This window comes from Gavialis gangeticus, unplaced genomic scaffold (genome assembly GCF_001723915.1).
Source record: "Gavialis gangeticus isolate Ggan-Ray unplaced genomic scaffold, GavGan_comp1, whole genome shotgun sequence".
NCBI lineage: Eukaryota > Metazoa > Chordata > Crocodylia > Gavialidae > Gavialis > Gavialis gangeticus.
The window spans coordinates 209,396,514-209,412,507 of NW_017728992.1; the positions used below are offsets into that span (position 1 = coordinate 209,396,514).

The 15,994-nt window shown below is 57.9% G+C and overlaps 1 protein-coding gene across 4 annotated transcripts in view; it reads right to left on the minus strand.

Annotated features, from left to right (window-relative positions):
* The window catches only part of SCRIB (scribbled planar cell polarity protein), a 157,891-nt gene that overhangs the window by 11,989 nt on the left and 129,908 nt on the right, over window positions 1–15,994 (minus strand). The window contains exons 31-42 of one of the 4 annotated variants that reach the window (XM_019528275.1): window positions 12,974–13,015; window positions 12,088–12,216; window positions 11,604–11,711; window positions 8,339–8,386; window positions 7,903–8,062; window positions 6,672–6,843; window positions 5,913–6,002; window positions 5,602–5,793; window positions 2,641–2,805; window positions 1,963–2,102; window positions 1,577–1,614; window positions 646–720 (exon numbers count right to left, since the gene is read on the minus strand). In XM_019528275.1, the coding sequence (XP_019383820.1) occupies window positions 646–720; window positions 1,577–1,614; window positions 1,963–2,102; window positions 2,641–2,805; window positions 5,602–5,793; window positions 5,913–6,002; window positions 6,672–6,843; window positions 7,903–8,062; window positions 8,339–8,386; window positions 11,604–11,711; window positions 12,088–12,216; window positions 12,974–13,015 (1,359 nt within the window). The remainder of the gene's footprint in view (window positions 1–645; window positions 721–1,576; window positions 1,615–1,962; window positions 2,103–2,640; window positions 2,806–5,601; window positions 5,794–5,912; window positions 6,003–6,671; window positions 6,844–7,902; window positions 8,063–8,338; window positions 8,387–11,603; window positions 11,712–12,087; window positions 12,217–12,973; window positions 13,016–15,994) is intronic. The other 3 variants (XM_019528277.1, XM_019528278.1, XM_019528276.1) reach the window with 3 other exon arrangements.

A 15,994-nucleotide genomic window follows, 5' to 3' on the forward strand; every position in this document is an offset into this window, starting at 1 on the left:
CTTCCATTGACCCCTTGGCTTTTGAGTCCTCGTGGTTGTTCTCTTCTCCTGGGGTTCACTTGCTTCCAGGGCAGCCGTCGGCCCTAGGCAGCCTCATTTCAACGTTGGCATGGAGGTTCTTGTCCCTCTGCCCCTGAGTCCGCAAGAGCTCCCTGAGGTGCTGTGAGACTGGAACAGCAAGACAATTCAAGGCTGTGTGTTCACAAAAGCGTTTATAAAAACCGAGGCCTCTACTACTTGGTTGAAGTCTTCCACACTCAGGCCGACTGCCTGCAGGGAGAGCGTGATGCTGTGGGGAAGCGCTGCCTCTCACACACGGCTCTTCCAGCAGACGAAGGTTGCTGCCTCCCATGTGAACAGGCCTTGGTGGCAGTCTCCTGTCCTTGCGCCGTGTGCCCGTGTCCTTGCGCTCAGCTGGCAGCCATCAGCACAGACACCAGATTTCACTGCAGGGAGTGAGGGTGCTTCCCTGTGCCGCACACCATAATCCTGCTACATCCCAAAGACATTTTACCCACAATCCCTCAGCTCTACCCCTACCCCGAGACAGGCTTTTCTAGGTGAGTGGGTGAGGGAATTCCCACCAGAGCCGGCCTGGCGGGTGTGCTGGCAGCTGGACACAGAAGGGCAGCATGCAGCTTGTACCTGGATTTCATAAACGGGTTTGGAAGAAGGAATAGCGGCAAATTCCCGGTAGTCAAACTTCTTTTCAGACATGGACTGGAAGGGATGGCGAGAGATGGCGAGAAAGAGAGAAAGACAGCGAGTGAGAGAGAGAGAGAGCAGCAGCGAGTGGAGGGCTGCAGGGCACTGCCAGCAACACAGGGGCCGGGGCATGTGGCGGGGACACTTCTGTGCTGTGCAGACACCTGCCTGCTGCTCACATCATCCCTGGGGGACAGCCCTGCCCTCTGCTGCTCCTCAGGGCCCACGAGAGACAGGTGTCCTAAAAGCAGGCGGATGTGGTGGGTTCCACTGAACTGGCAAGGACTGGAGCAGGTTCGCAGCTCCTTGGAAAGTCCTGCCCAGAGGGACTTCTGGCCTGAGCCCCGCGCCTGCCCTGTGGCGTGACTGGGGCCAGCCCATCCCATTCTCTCCATTTCTGCTCCCCTTCCTCTGTCTGTCTGTCCTGGCTATTAGACTTTGAGCTCTCTGGGCTGAGACTTGTCTCTCATGTCTGGTCTCGACTAAAGCTGCTCAAAGCTGCTGGAGATCGTGTAAACCAGGAGAGGAATGACGAGGTCTTGGAAGGGAAAGGCCTTTGAGGCGCAAAGAGCAGAGGCTGAGCTGAAGGAGGAGAGAGGCAAGGAAGTGAAGGTGGGAAAGGGGTGAGCTCAGAGGTGGGGGAAATGGGAACCTGGGGCTTGATATCAGCTCTCAGGCCAATGCTGCTGAGCTCACACGGCCACAGCCGGCTCCTGCTGCCTGTGCCCCAGAACTGGGCTGGCACAAGGCTCTGGGTGGAAGGCCCCTGCCTGGCAGTAAGAGCTACTCTGCCCTCTCAGGGCTGGGCGGGTTCAGGAGCAGGGATCCCAGGTTCATAAACAGGGAGAAGACAAGTGCCTGCATCGCGTACCAGGCGTCCTGGCGAGGTGACGGTCCTGGGGCTGCAATCTGTGAAAGAGGCAGAGTTGCTGGTTAGCAGAGACCATGTCATGTTCTGCACCTCACGCCCAAGCATTGCCCATGGTAGGCTGCCCCAGCACAGGTCTGTGCACAGGGGCCTCTGCTCCTCCAGGCAGGGGATGGCTTAGCTCCCCTGCTTTGCTGCATAAAGCTGTCACCCACAGAGGGACGTCTCCAAGTCTGGGGTGAGCAGGACCACCTGTCATGCTGACACACTCTCCCATGCTGGCACCTGGGAGCCCTGGTTAGCATGCTGAGGGTAGCGAGCCCTGAGCTGCTCCCTTGAGGTGCGGTGACACCTGGCCCCCACCAGCCCATGATGTCACCATGTAGTACCTTCCAGAGGCGTTGGCGATGGGGTGGGGGCAGGGGAAGGCGACTCTGCCAGCTGCTCCAGGGTGCTGCGCTTCTTCCCTTCCTTGGACTTGGCAATCACCATCTGTGCTTTGAGGGCATCCTGCTCCAGGGACTTCATCCTGCCTCGGGAAGTGAGAGAGAAGACATCAGCCACCTTCTCATAGCATGCGACTGTGGGTGATTCCAGCAGCCAGCCCCTGGCCCCAGGATGAACCAGGGAAGGGCCTTGACAGGCTGTCAAGGTGGGGGGCACTCCAACAACAGCTGCACTCAGTGCCACCAGCCCTGAGCCTCCTCCCAGCCAATGCAATCAGCCTGCATAGGTGCTGCAGGGCTCCTGGGGGTGTCTAAGAATGTGCCAGGGGCCCCGGGGCTGAAGAGGGGGAGAACCACCTGTGCTTTGGGGGCCAAGCTCTCCCTGTGCATCTGTGCCCTGCACCCTCCTGGTGTGTGGGGACTCAGAGCTGCGGACAGCACAGGCACAGGGCTCAGCAGCATCTGCCCCCTCAGCTACGTCCTGGCCTGCACCCCTTGCAGGCGACCTGGCTGCAGGAGCAGGAGCGGCGGCCCCAGCGCATGGATGCAGGAGCTGTTCCCCGCAGGCCCTGCAGGCGTTCAGACTGGGAGCATGCAGCCGGGGGAACGGGCTGTGCACACCTGGATTGGCTTCCTGACCCCAGGGTCCTTGTGGCGTGACTCTGCACCGGGCTCAGCACCTGAGCCGGCCTGGCCCCAGGAGCAGGCACCCGCTGCCGGGACTGGTACAGCTTCCTGGCCAGATCCTGCTCGTACTGTTTAATACTGTCTTCAAGAGCGGAGGAGCTGAGCAGGAGGAGGAGGAGAGGAGGAGGAGGAGGAGGAGATGATGATGATGAACGTCACAGCAGGCGAGAGCAGGGAGAGAAAGAGAGACAGAGATTGGAACGTGCCCTGGGGGAGGGGGCTGGGGGGCCTGGCACGGGCTCAGCTCCTGCTCCAGCCCCAGCCAGCACGAGAGGCATCAGGCACAGGAACCTGGGGATGATTCTGGGAAACCTGCCCATGGGGAAGACTTTGCTGCCCTGCCCTGGCTTACACAGACCTGCCCTGGCGTGGGAGCCCTGGGCAGGGCTCATCTGGGAGATGGGGATGGTGTCACTGTGCAGGGAGGAGCGTGAGAGCTGGCAGGGTGGGAACAAGTGTGCGTGCACACGTGCACCTGTGCCTGCCAGCTGGGATGGAGGCTGCAAGGGAGGACAAGCACCCACGGGGCAGGGGAGGAGGCTGCGTGTGTGCCACATGCTAGAGCATGTGAGCACACGTGTGCATGTATCCAGAGGGCACCAGCATACACCAGGGAGGGGCTGTCCTAATGGGGCACATGTGTACTGCGGGTGGGCAGGAAGTACACGCCCTGCTGGGACATGCTGCACTTCTGCCCTGGCTGGGGCCATGTCCTTCCACACGCAGCCACCCAGAGGCACACGTACCAAGACAGGGGAGTCCCACAGGGAACAAGGGCATGGACATGTGTCCTGACAGGGCACCCCTGGGCAAGGAGGAAGGCCTGATGGAGGAGGAGAGACAGTATGCATGCAGGACACCCATGTACACACACGCACAGACAGACAGAACTGGAGAGAAGCAGAAGAGAGAAGTTAGAAAGAGCAACCAGCAGCATAAGAAATACAGGCCAGCGAGATGCTGCCAGCCAAATGCCTGAGCCCCGGCCCCGCTCAGTACCGAGGGCTGGGCTCCCTGGCGGGTGCAACCTGCCTGGGTGAGGTAGGAGGTGGCAGTCAGCACAGACCAGGCGTCCTGCTGGCTGTTGTCCTCCCGCTCTGCCTCTGCTGGGATAGAGGCCACTCCTGGGGACGGGGCAGTCATGGACAGGAGGGGCAGGGTTTGCTTGGGGCCTGCCAGCCACCTCCTGCCTCAGTCTCTCACACTCTTAGAGGTCTGTAGCAGGGAAGTGAGGCACAGGGAGGAGAAGGAGTGCTCCCCTCCTCCTGCTGCCTCCCTATGGCAGACACGTGGGGGCAGCCTGCCGCCTCCTGCGCCCTGTTGCCCACTGCAAGCAAGGCAGACCAAATCTGAGGGCTGAATCCAGACACCGCCATTGATTATAACTTTGCTGTATAATAACCCAATTTCTTCCGATCTTTTCAGTGAATTGTCTAGAAGGAGCTAAACAGGAGGAGACACAGAACTGTTGCATTAAATGAAAAGGTTTAAAATAATTTCAACTCCAACTGAAACCCTCAGAAAATTTTCTTCCCACTTGGCCACCATGCTGCAGCCTCAGGGGTGCCGCTGCTCTGCCTGCACAGACTCAGGGGAGGCTGAATCAGTCATGACATGGAAACATGGGGAGAGAGAGCCAGCAGCAAGACAGGAGACCCAGGAGCCAGAGTGAACAACGCGAGGTGGGAGCTGCTCTACAGAAGCACAAGATGCCGACAGGGCCCTGTGTCCTGGCAGAACTGGGGCTGGGGCTGTGCCTGCATCTCAGCCCCTTCCCTTGAACAGCGGAGGAGACCCAGAGAGGAGCAGCCCTGTCCCCTGACACCTGGCTGGACGCTGACTGGCCTGGGCATCACAGTGCCACAAGGCTGGACCAGAAAGTACGCTGTAAGAGCAGTGTGGGAAACTGTGGCAGGGGCAGGTGACAGGCGTTTCATTGGCCCCAGCAGCTCCCATCCAGTGCTGCCAGCACCTCCATGGCATGGACTCCAGGCCTCACCAGGCTGGGTCAAAGTGGTGTCCAGCTGGCCCCAGAGCTCCTGTCCCAGCCATGCCCCACGTCAGGTCCCACAGAGGAAGGGGTCAGGAGTGTGGCAGTGGCAGGCGGGAGCAGCCTGTCACTGACCCCTGATGGCTGGAGGTGTTGTACGTGGGGACAGCACCAGGGCAGAAGCAGAAGCAGGGTGATTCGAGCTGCAGGATGGGGCCATGGATAATGTTTGGCTGGGAATCAGGTCTTCACCTCTCGATCGGAGCAGAGGGGAAAACTTTCACGTTCCAAAATGGAGCTAAACAGTGGTACAGTGCCAGCAATGGCAGGGGCCTGGTCTTGCCACCCAGCAGACCCCTGCCCGCCCTGCATCCCATGGCAGGGGCTCACTTTCCTCCACAAAGACTGTCTAGGCTCACTGGAGTCATTCGCGTCAACCGCATAAATGGCCACTGCCCTGGCTCATGCTGGGCCTTGGCCTCTCTGGCATCCTGTGGCAAGTTGCTCCACGGCTGGGGGCAGCTGGGATGTGTGAGACACTCTCCCTTCCACCTGTTCTGATTTTCCACCTGATCCTTTCCCTGCCCTGCGCTGTGGGACAGGCTGGACATGGGGGATGAGCAGGGCTCTGCACTGTCACACAAGAGTGTCTGAGCTGGGGGCAGACGTGATTTGACCCGATTCAGTCCGGAGGAGCAAAACCCCCGAGGGCTGCCAGAACGTGAAGCACAGACCAGTCCTCCAGCACCTGTTGGAGCCAGTGTGCTCAGAGGGGCAGAGGTGGGCATGCAGCATTGGAGGAAAACCCAGGAGTCCTCCAGGCCCATGGTTCTCTAGACATTTCCCATCTATTCCCTGAAACACCAGCCCATCCCTGCCTGTCTTATGGGCTCCTGTTGACTCACCGGGCTGCCCTCCACATGGCTCGTTTCTCTGCCTCCAGCGCCCGGCGCTCAGCTGGAGACAGCTCCTTGTCTTGGCTGCTCAGGAGCTCCGGGCTCTGCATCCGCAGCCGCTCCTGGTGCCGCCGCTCGGCCTTGGCTGTGCGCACGGGTGCCCCCGGCTCACCCCCAGCTCCCGGGTACACAGGGCTCAGCCTGTGCAGAGAGGCAAAGCATCACCACTGCCCCTCCTCCCCCAGACCTTGCCCCACCCCGCTGAAGGCCAAGGGGCTGGCACCACTGCCTGGCAGCCCCTGGGCTGGGCTGAGTCTTACCCAGACATGGAGTTGGGCCTCTGCTCAGGCCTGAAGCCCTCCTCCAGTGAGTTCCTTTGGGAGCTGCTGTTCTCAGCAGCCTCAGGAAACCTGGGAGCAAGACACACAGGAGCTATTGGGACTGGAGGCCTGCATGCGCTGCCATGGGTGCACAACATGGACCACCCCCCTCCCATGGAGGCAGGGACCCAGGCCTCAGGGAAGTTGGCCAGTGAGGCTCCACAGCTCTGGATCCTGGCACAGGGGCTCTTTGTCCCCTCTGGTCCGATCTGACTGGGGCAGGCTCCAAGACAGCACAAGCAGGGACCAGAAGGGAAAAGTCTTTGGGAGGTCACACACCTGGGGCTCTGGTCAGGTGGAGGACCAAGGTGCCTACAGGAGAAGACACACAGGCCTGGAGGAAAGGGTCAGGCAAGGGGACTGCACAGGCCCTGAGCTGGGCTATGCTCAGCTGAACACCTGCCACATGCATTTGCGCAGCATGGAATAAGACCAGCTGTCCCAAGATAGCCGCATCTTGGGGAGAGCCCGGCTGAGCCAGGAACGAGGGGCAGGCTAATGGCGAAGCTGGCATGGGCTCAGTGCCCAGGCAGAGGTTTGAAGCAAATGGCTCCATGTACTCATGGGCAGGAAGCTGGCAGCCTCTCCTGGGATGGAACTAGGGCTGGCAATGACCTACCTGCCTTGTGCTGCCTCGCAGAGGAGCTGCCCAAGGACAGGCAAAGCTGCTGGCACAGGGCTAAGCGGGAGCCATCTTACCGAGCTGTGGGTGACTGCGGGCTCCTGCCATTTAGCCGCTCGATCTTGTACTCCACACCCTCAATGATGACAGTGGACTGTGTGCTCATATCAGGCACTGGCTTCCCCATGTCCTCTTCCTCCTCCTCCTCCTCCTCCAGCAGCATGGCACGTTTCTGCTGAAGTTTGCGGGCTAGCACAATGAGAGGGGCCCCGGTGAGTGGGGAGAGGCCCTCACAGCCCCTTTCCTCTAAGGGCCTCCCTCATCCTCTGCAGGTAAGTTCTGCCCCTGCTTTGAGCCCACTCTTGGGACGTGGTGCTCCTTTGCACCCCGGGCACAGATTCCTTCCCTCCAACCTGCCGTCCTCTCAGTAACAAAGGCTTTTCCCGTCTCCCTTTATGGCTGTGATCTGAGACCCATGATCTTCTGCGCTCCCTGTACTGCTCCCTGGGCCAGGGCCCTCACCAGGTGACAGCAGAGCCTCTGGGAGGCATGCACACGGTAGCCAACGTGCGGCCCCCACATCAGAGCCAGACCAACAGAGGCCCACAGGTGATTTCACCCCCAGGCCAGAAGCAGGGGGTAGGCCCCCTGCCCCAACACAGCCCACACCAGCACCAAGGGACAGAGTCCCAGAGGGGCCCCAGGAGGCAGGGCCCCAGGCGAGGGATGGAGCTGACAAGCAGGCCCCATGGGGCAAGGACTTTCCTATCTCAGGAGGGAAGGTGAGGGCATAACGCCATTGGGCTCAAGCCCAAGGGTCAAAGATGGGCTCTATGTGTCTGATTTTAAAGCTGGTCTCAAGCTTCTTCAAGGCTGACAAGGTTGAACAGTTATAAACTGAAAGACAATTTCAGGCTGGACGTAAGGAAGAATTCCTTTACTGTCTGAGCCCCCAAGCTCTGGAATAGACTGACATCGGAGGTGGTTCAAGCACCCACTTTGAACACCTTCAAGAGAAAACTGGATGTTTATCTTGCTGGGATCCTGTGACACCAGCTGACTTCCTACCCCTGGGGCAGGGGGGCTGGACTCGACCTTCCGAGGTCCCTTCCAGCCCGAATGTCTATGAAATCTATGATGGCAATTGGTTAAGGCTTCACTGTAACCTCACCAGCAAGACTGGTTCTTGTTGGGGTGCAGGATGTCAGGTGTAGGGGGTTAGATTCCTTGACCCCTCCAAGACCTGCAGGAAAGACCCTACCCCCAGCGGTGCAACCCCCCACCTCCACAGCCATGACTCCATCTCACCTTCCTCCTCTTTCATCTTCTTCAGGTCATCTTCACCCACCAGGGAGACGCGCTTCGGGGGCTTGTCCACCTGCTGCTGCTTCACCTCAATCTCAAAGTACTTCTGCCTCTCGCGGAAGGACCGCTGCTCGGGGCTGTGCAGCCCCCCAGGCGATGGCACCTGCAACCACCACATTGGTGTGACAGTGACTGAGACCATGCCCTGCATCCAAGCCCTCCAGACGTATGCCCCCTGTCTGCCTTCCCTAGAGCCAGCCCCCATGGCAGGCATCCTTGTGCCATGCCTGCTTCCTTAACATGTGCCCACCCTGCTTCCCTGGTCTCTGCTCCTTATCTGCAGCCTCCCTCCACCATGCCCCATGACCGCCATACTAGAATCTGTCCTCCCACAGCCCAGGATCAAAACGCCAGCTCCAGCCCCTGCACCAGGACTCACCTCATGGGTGGCTTTGAACTTCTCTGTGCTTGTTTGACCATGCAGCTCCTGTGGGAGGGAAGAGCAGCACATGAGAAGCAGTTCCCCACCACCGTGCCCTCTCATTACAGAAACAAATATTGTGTCACTACAGGAGACTTCAACTTCCCAGCTAGAGACAGGACAGCAACCGCTACCAGCAGGGCTAGGCCCCAGATATTCATGGATGTGACAGCTGACATCAGACTTCTCCAACGAAGAACCAGTGAGACGTGATGCTACCTCAGACCTGGACTGGCAATTAGCGAGGATATTATGAAGAGCTGGTTACAGAAAACAACCTAGACAATACGAACGCTAATCCAGACTGGATGAATAAATAAACCCACAAGGAACCAAGTTTCCAAAAGGCAAACAGGAAAAATGAGGGGTAGCAGGTAGTGAACTCAAAGATGCAATAATTTCCTGGGCTTTGCTTCCCCAAGTGAGGGAAAAATGAACACGGAAAAGCTCCAGACATACAAGATGAATAAGGGCATTAAATGTAAGCAAAGAGCCCAGAAGGAATGGAAAGAGGAACTGATCAGCAGAGAAAGCTACACAGGGCGGGTCAGGATAAAATGAGAGCAGCTAACAGTCAAGCTGAATTTTACCTTGCAAACGTTATTAAAACAAACATCAAAAGGGTTTTTAGCTAAATAAAAAATGGGGCTGCTGTGCAGCGAAGGTGGGTTGAGACTGGAGATGATCAGGAAGGGAACAGGGACCTGTTGTTCACCACATCCCAGGACACCAGAACTACGGGCACCCACTGAAATTAGTAGGAGATGAGTTTAAAATTAACAAGAGAAAGTCTTTTTTTATGCAACACGTAGTTAACATGGGGAATTCATTGCCCCAGGGGGTGATGAAGGCAGAGCTCCACAAGGGATTGGATCAGATCACGGATGATGGATCAGTGAATGGCTACTGAACAGAAGGGTTCGAGATGTTTGCTCTGGCAGCTCTAAAACAATAATGGTGGATACCAGAGGGGGCACTGATCACTCTGGAGATACCCAGTCCAATGCTCTCCTGCTGTGGCATCCATCTCTGACACTGTCAGAGACAGACTACTAGGTGAGAGGGACCGTTGGTCTGACCCAGTCTGGCCACACTGATGTTCTTATCATCTAAGAGTTTATCAAAAGCTTTGCCTCCATTTTCAGTAAGGAGGAAGATGCTGAGAACAGGGATGAGGGTGGGCTGCTTAATGGGAGTGAGGGTATGGAAATGGGTAGGACCAAGGTGGAGACGAGACTCAAGAAGCTGCATGCACTGTAGCCAGGGGCAATGTACAATCTTATCCCAGAACAGGGAAAGAACTGGAATAAGAAACTGCAAGTCAAGCCACAAGGACTTTTAATGGATCTGATGAACAGGGGGCAGCAGTGGAGAAATGAAAAACAGCAAACATAGTACCTATGTTTAAGAAGGGGCAACCCAAAGCCCGTTAGTCTGACTTCAGCAGTGTGCAAGCCTTTAGAGCAAACAATAAAAAAGAATAAATTAAAGATCTAGCGGTAAACAGGAAGGGAATATAATGCAACTCAAGTTTAGCAAAGTTAGCTCATGCCAGACTAATCTAAGCGTTTTTTTGATAAGATACTGGATTTTCTAGAGAAGTGAAATGTGGTAAATCAGCCTTATGGACAGCCTGATGTGGTGCCACATGGGAAATGAGAAATTAAACAGGAGAAAATCAGCACAAGAAGTGTAAAGCAGGGAAAGAAATGCATCTGGGCAAGACCTGAGGGGCTGTGCTGAAACGTCAGCTAGCAACCTGGCAGCAGGTTCCCAGTGGTATTTCTCAACGATCAGTCTTGGGACCAATCCTGATTAGCACAGTCATGAGTGACAGTGACACAGCAGACGAGCATGCTAATGATGGGTGGCAGACTCACTGGAACACAGTGGAAAGGGATCTCAAAGCCCTGCACAAAGGCAGGGCTGAGATGCTGTCAATGCAGAGGGGGACTGGAATACCACACAGGAAGAATGGGGAAGCATGAAGGCTGATGTGACAGAAATGAAATGTATTTTCATGGGGTAAAGTACAAGGACCATTTAGGCCTAACAAGGATTCACGTGCTGGCAATGCCCCAGCTGCCAGCTACAGAGAAGGAAGAAACCTTGGGCGTAAAAGTCGGCTGCAAGTTAAGTAGAAGCCACAGGGCTGATCCTGTGGAACAGGCTGATGCAGGGAGTAGGGGGAACAAGCAGGAGGGACTGGAGGCTGTAGTCTGCACCAAAATTATGACAGGGTGGACTCTAACTCTCATCAACACAGAGGGGCACATCTTGCTCCAGGACAGGCACAGGGGAAATGAAGAGGCATTGCACTGTGTGTCAAAGCCAGGCCCTGGGGGAAGAGAGTGGCAGGGTTGGTCCGTGCATTTGGTGAAGATAAAGGAGGAAAAGAACAGTAACTATGTCATGGGGGGGATCAACAGGAAGAGGAGGCAGGAAGAGGAGGCAGACAGAACAGTCTCCGCAGGGGCTGGGATGAGCTGTACGATGTAGGAACAAGGAACTAGAGATGTTTTGCTTGGTGAAAGGGAGATGGACAGAGGACATGATAGCAGGTCCCAAGTATCTGAGAAGCTGCTACAAAGAGGATGGAGAAACAGGTGTCATGGGGCAGAGCAGGCCAGACAGCCTGGGAGGCAGGGTGCTGCGACGGGCCGAGCTGTTTGCAGTGGAGCTGGGGAAGAGCCGGGAACACTGCGCACCCCTCTAGGGACAAGGCATGGAGGTGAATTCAAACAGGAGCTGCGCAGAGAGAGGGGCTGGACTGAGCAGGGGAGGGGAGAGGGGACAAGCTGAGCATAGTGAGCACTGAGCAGGAGGGGGCTCAGAAAGCTCCTGTGAATACTGTGGGGGCACCGGGGGCAGGAGACTGGAAGGACAGCTCTGGAACAAGGACAAACAGGTGTGAAATGGCCATGCAGAGACACAGGCTGGGAGGGGGTTTCTGACCACACGGCAGTGATGCTGCATGACACAGACCCCAGGCAGGTGGGTGCGCTCCACTCAGGAGCAGGGTTAGATGACCTCATCCTCGTGGCCTGCAATAGCAGGTGATTGCTCGCCATGGCCCCACCACAGCCTGTGCTGCTCTGGCACCATCGCTGTGGAACAGAGTGGCACCCCTGCCCCTGCCCTGCTCCCAGACTCCCCTTCACCCCCGCCCAGACCCTCGTCTCGGTGTACTGTTACTCGCCCCTGCTGCCCCTGGCCGGCTCACCTGCGACTCCAGGAGAGGGTGGGATAGGGGCACTGCTGCAAAGGTCTTGTATGCCTGCTTGACATTGACAGGGACCTCGTCTGGAGAGGGGGGAGAGGGCACTCGTGGCTGCAGAGAGACATGCACAGGTCAGGATAATCACAGCTGCCAAAAACAGACCAGAGGCAGAGCCGTGCATGTGCTGGGCACCGTGAGAGCTGGCAGGATTGAAGCCCGTTCCCCAGCTCTGTGCCAAGCTCATGTTAGTGCTTCACCATGCAGACGTACCTGCGCAGCCTCATTTACCCACGAGGTGCTACAGTCTTGACAAGCGCATCCCTCCAGAGCCTCTGTCCTGCCAGAGCCTGCAAGCCTCAGGGCAGCAGCACACGGGCACTGCTGCCCTGGTATGAACCTGAGGCGTGGACGAGCGGAGCCACAAGTGCCCCGGCACTGACCGCGACCCTTGACTTGGCACAGTAAGGAGGAGCTGCAGGCCACTTACAGTGTTGGGGACCCCGGCGCACAGCTCAGGCAGCTGGAAGGGGTTGGGGCTGTCCCTGCCCCCCGAACTGGGCTGGGCAGCACTCTGTCGCACCCGAGAGAGAGGCTGAATGACGCCTGGCTTGGTCTGCTTGTGCCCACACGACAGACCAGGGAGAAGGCAGAGGAAAGGGGAGGAGACAGAGAAGAGAAACAAGAGCAGTTAGGGCAGCAAGACAACCCTGGCATGCAGAAGGAGGAGGCCAGTCCTGTGGGAAGCCCCTGGGTTGCCAGCCAGTGAAAGGCAGCAGGCTGGAGAGAGGAAAAAAACCACTGCCAACAGTCTCAGCCCCAGCCCCCAGAGCCTCTAGGTCTGGCAAGGACTGATACAGCCGCTACCAGGCACTGGCCAACACCCAGGACAGCAAGGCCCACGTGCACGAGGTGACGTGAGGCCATGGGAGGGCCCAGGGGCTCCACCCAGGGCTGAGTCTCCAGTGCAGGAAGGCAGCTGCCAGGGCTGCAGGAAGGAAGCACGAGTAGGGAAGAGCCTGCAGGGAGTGTGAGAGCCACAAGTGAGATGCAAGGGGGACTGGCAGAACAGCCAGGTGCAAAGGGAATATGTGAGCAGGCAACACAGGGTTGGGGACAGGCAGGGGCACAAGCAGGGACAGTGGGGGCTGAGACGAGACTCCTCTCTCAAGGGTGCATGGGGAGAAGAGAGAAGGGCAGCAAGCAGGACTGACAGCAGCAGGACCACGAGCCACAGGAGCAAGAGCCACAGAGAAAGGGAGCATATCCAGCCAGGTTCATCTGTAGGGATGGGGGCCAGCAAGGAGCAGAGGGCACAAGGCCTGGTGGCGGGGCATGCACACACTACGGCAAGGTCTCACAGCAGATGCACTTACTGCTTTGCTGTCATCTGGCAATGGTGCGATGTTGATGGAAGCCTGAGAACGGAAATGGGAAGGCAGCTTAGTCAGAGCAGAAGCCCCCCGCACACCCCCGGCTCAGCCCTGGGCTGCTCGGACCCTGCACCAGAGCTATCCCACCCTCCCCTTCCCCAGTCCTACTGCGCACACCAGAGAAGCCTGGGGCTTGCCCAGGGCACTGATCCCCACTCCATGCCCAGCCTGTCCTGGCCTTGGGGTAATGATCCCCTGTCACTGAGCTCGAGCAAAGCCACCAGCACCCCAGCTTCCCTGCCACAAAGCACTCACAGACACCACCCCAGCAGCAGCTAGCAGGTGGGCCAAGGACCTCCTGGCCTGAGCACTGCTCCCCACAGCACAGGCCTCAGCAGACACCGCTACGCCCATGAGACACAGGAGACGAGGAGCGTGCTATGAGCGGCAATGCCAGGCGGCATGGAGCGGCTATGCACACTGCACACCGAGAGGCACTTACAAAGCGAGTCTCCCTGCCTGTAAGGTGAGCAGGCCGAGGGGCTGCAGGTGACTGGAGAGGGGCAGCATCACCAGAGACAATGGAGAGGGGAGAGAACCAGAGAAACAGTGAAGAGACCAGGCTTCCTGCAGGAGAGGCAGAGACACAAGCACCCCTTTTCCCGGAGCAGAAGTTCCCCTTCCCAAGGCCACCCCTGCAGACCGGGGAGGTCCCTACACCAGCATCTCCCCACCTGTGCGAGAGAAAAGCCTCCTCTCTGCTTCTACCCCCTGCTCCCCAACCCATGGAGGCTCCTGCCTTACTGGACGGCTACAGGACTTCAGGATGGGAGGAAGCACTACTACAGCCATCTGGTCAGGCCTCCAGCACAGCAGAAACCAGAGAACCCACCCTGCAAGCCCATAGCAAAGGCCGAGTTATGAAACCTCTCAGGGGTGGACTGCAATGGAGACAGGGCATCTAAACCCCTTGGGCAGGTTTGAGATTCTCCCCTTAAATGTCCAGGGTCAAATGTGAGGAGTCTGAAGGCAAAGGCAGAGGGACCAGGCTGCCTGGCCATGGAAAAGTGCATTGGACACCTGGCACCTCCTGACATGTGGTGACAGGACACAGGATGCTCTAGGCATAGCGATGCCTATGCTCTGCTATGGGTGCCCTCCAGGCTTCTTGGCTTTGCTGACTGCTGCATGGGGCTGGCAGAGAATAATTCTCCCCTCTTTCTGCTCCATGTGTCAGGGGGTTTTAAGCCTCTCCCAGAGGTGCTGGGTGCTGTTGCAGCCCAGGCTGGGGACAGGGCTGGGCTGTGCCAATGCTCCTGCTGGGACCAACCCCGCAGGGTCCTGGCTAGAGGGGCTTGCCCCTCTACTCAGGGTCAGACTAACATCATATATGGGGTCAGGAAGGGATTTGACCCCATGGTCAGATTGGTACAGGCTGGGAGGGTGGGCATTGCCTTCCTCTGTAGTGGGGGACATGCCCCCTTCCTTGCATCTCTCAAGCCCGTATTAACACCCTTGGCAGCAGCGGGACGTTGGCCACTGCAGCCTCCTTGCCATTCCTGGTGTAGGTTTGGGTGTTGTGTCGTGTTGTGTCAGGGCCAACTGTGTCATTTTGCTAAAAGGTTGGAGAAGGATTAGATGGGCTGGTTTGGACAGGGCTGATTCTGCCCTGGGCAGGGGCTGGACTAGATGTGACCCTTCCAGCCCTGCTGCTTGGTGAGTCTATGAAGCCTGAGAACTTAGATTTCCAGCCAGCAGCTGAGGAAGGACCCCGGGCTGACGGAGGACAGCCACCGCCGCTGAAACAGTTCCACACCAGTGGTTGAGATGGGAGCTCCCCGCAGAGGAGCCTGCCCCTGAATCAGGGCAGATTTGATCCCACAACTCCAAAGACATCAATAAGGCTTTGTGGCCCTGTGGACCGGGACAAGGACTCCAAGCACCCAGCGCTGGGAGGGGTTAGAGGCAGCAAAGCCTAATGCAGTGATGGTACCGGGAGACCTCAGCCCCAGAAACATGATGGAGCAGGGTGGAGTTGAGGGAACAACAGAAATAACCACGTCTTGGACCAACTCATTCTGAAACACACCAAGGAAGCTGTTCTCACCCTAGCAGCAAGGAACACGCAGGACCTGCTCTGAGCTCTGACAGAGGAGCACTGCTTTGCAGTCCCACCCACACAGCTGGCACTCATCCACCTCCACACCCCACAGGTACTGCAGCTTCCACCGCGGGCACCCGCAAGGCCAAGAGAGGGCACGGCTCCGCAGCTCCGAGCCAAAGTCCTTGGGCTGGGAGTGCTGCCCACCAGGGAGCCCTTAAAAGGCACGGGCACCCCGAACCAAAAGGTAAGCAGGACAGTGAGAAATGAATCTGCTGAACAGCTGCTCAAGCAGCCATTCAAGCCAAATATGGGACATGCAGGCCACAGCCTACAAGGGACTGGGTGAGAGGGGGTTGCCTAGTGTTTAGGCTGCTGAGGGAAGGCAGGAGCCGGGGCGGCATCTAAAACAAGGGCTGAGTCAGGGTTTGCAAGCCAAGTTCCCAGATCCAAGTGGGAAACCTTGGGGCAGAGTCCAAAGCACAGGCTGGGGCAAGGTTCAGGAGCTGAGATCCAGGGGCAGAGTCCAGAGCACAGGCAGGGGCAGGGCCTGGGAAGAGGTTACCAAGTTGCCAAATCCAAGGGAAAGTCCAAGAGCAGAGCCAACCAGGGCGAGAAGCCAGGAAGGGCAGAGAACACAGGAGAGGAGAGCTTCGCCAAGCAGACCAGAGTCAGACTGCTGCCAGAGCTGGGGCTAAATGGGGAAGCTGCTCTCCCAGCAGCCACTTGGGAGCCCAGGCCACGGCCAGCTGGAGTCCTTGGCTGGCTGGAGCCACCAGTCACAGCCCCACTAAGCAATTAGGGCCCTGGGCAGGAGCCGCTAAAGATCTTCCCCAGAATGGCCCTCCAACACACAGCCCCAGGGACCCTGACGTTAGCACCTGTAACACCCCTCCAAGGACCCCTGTGCCCTCACACTTGGG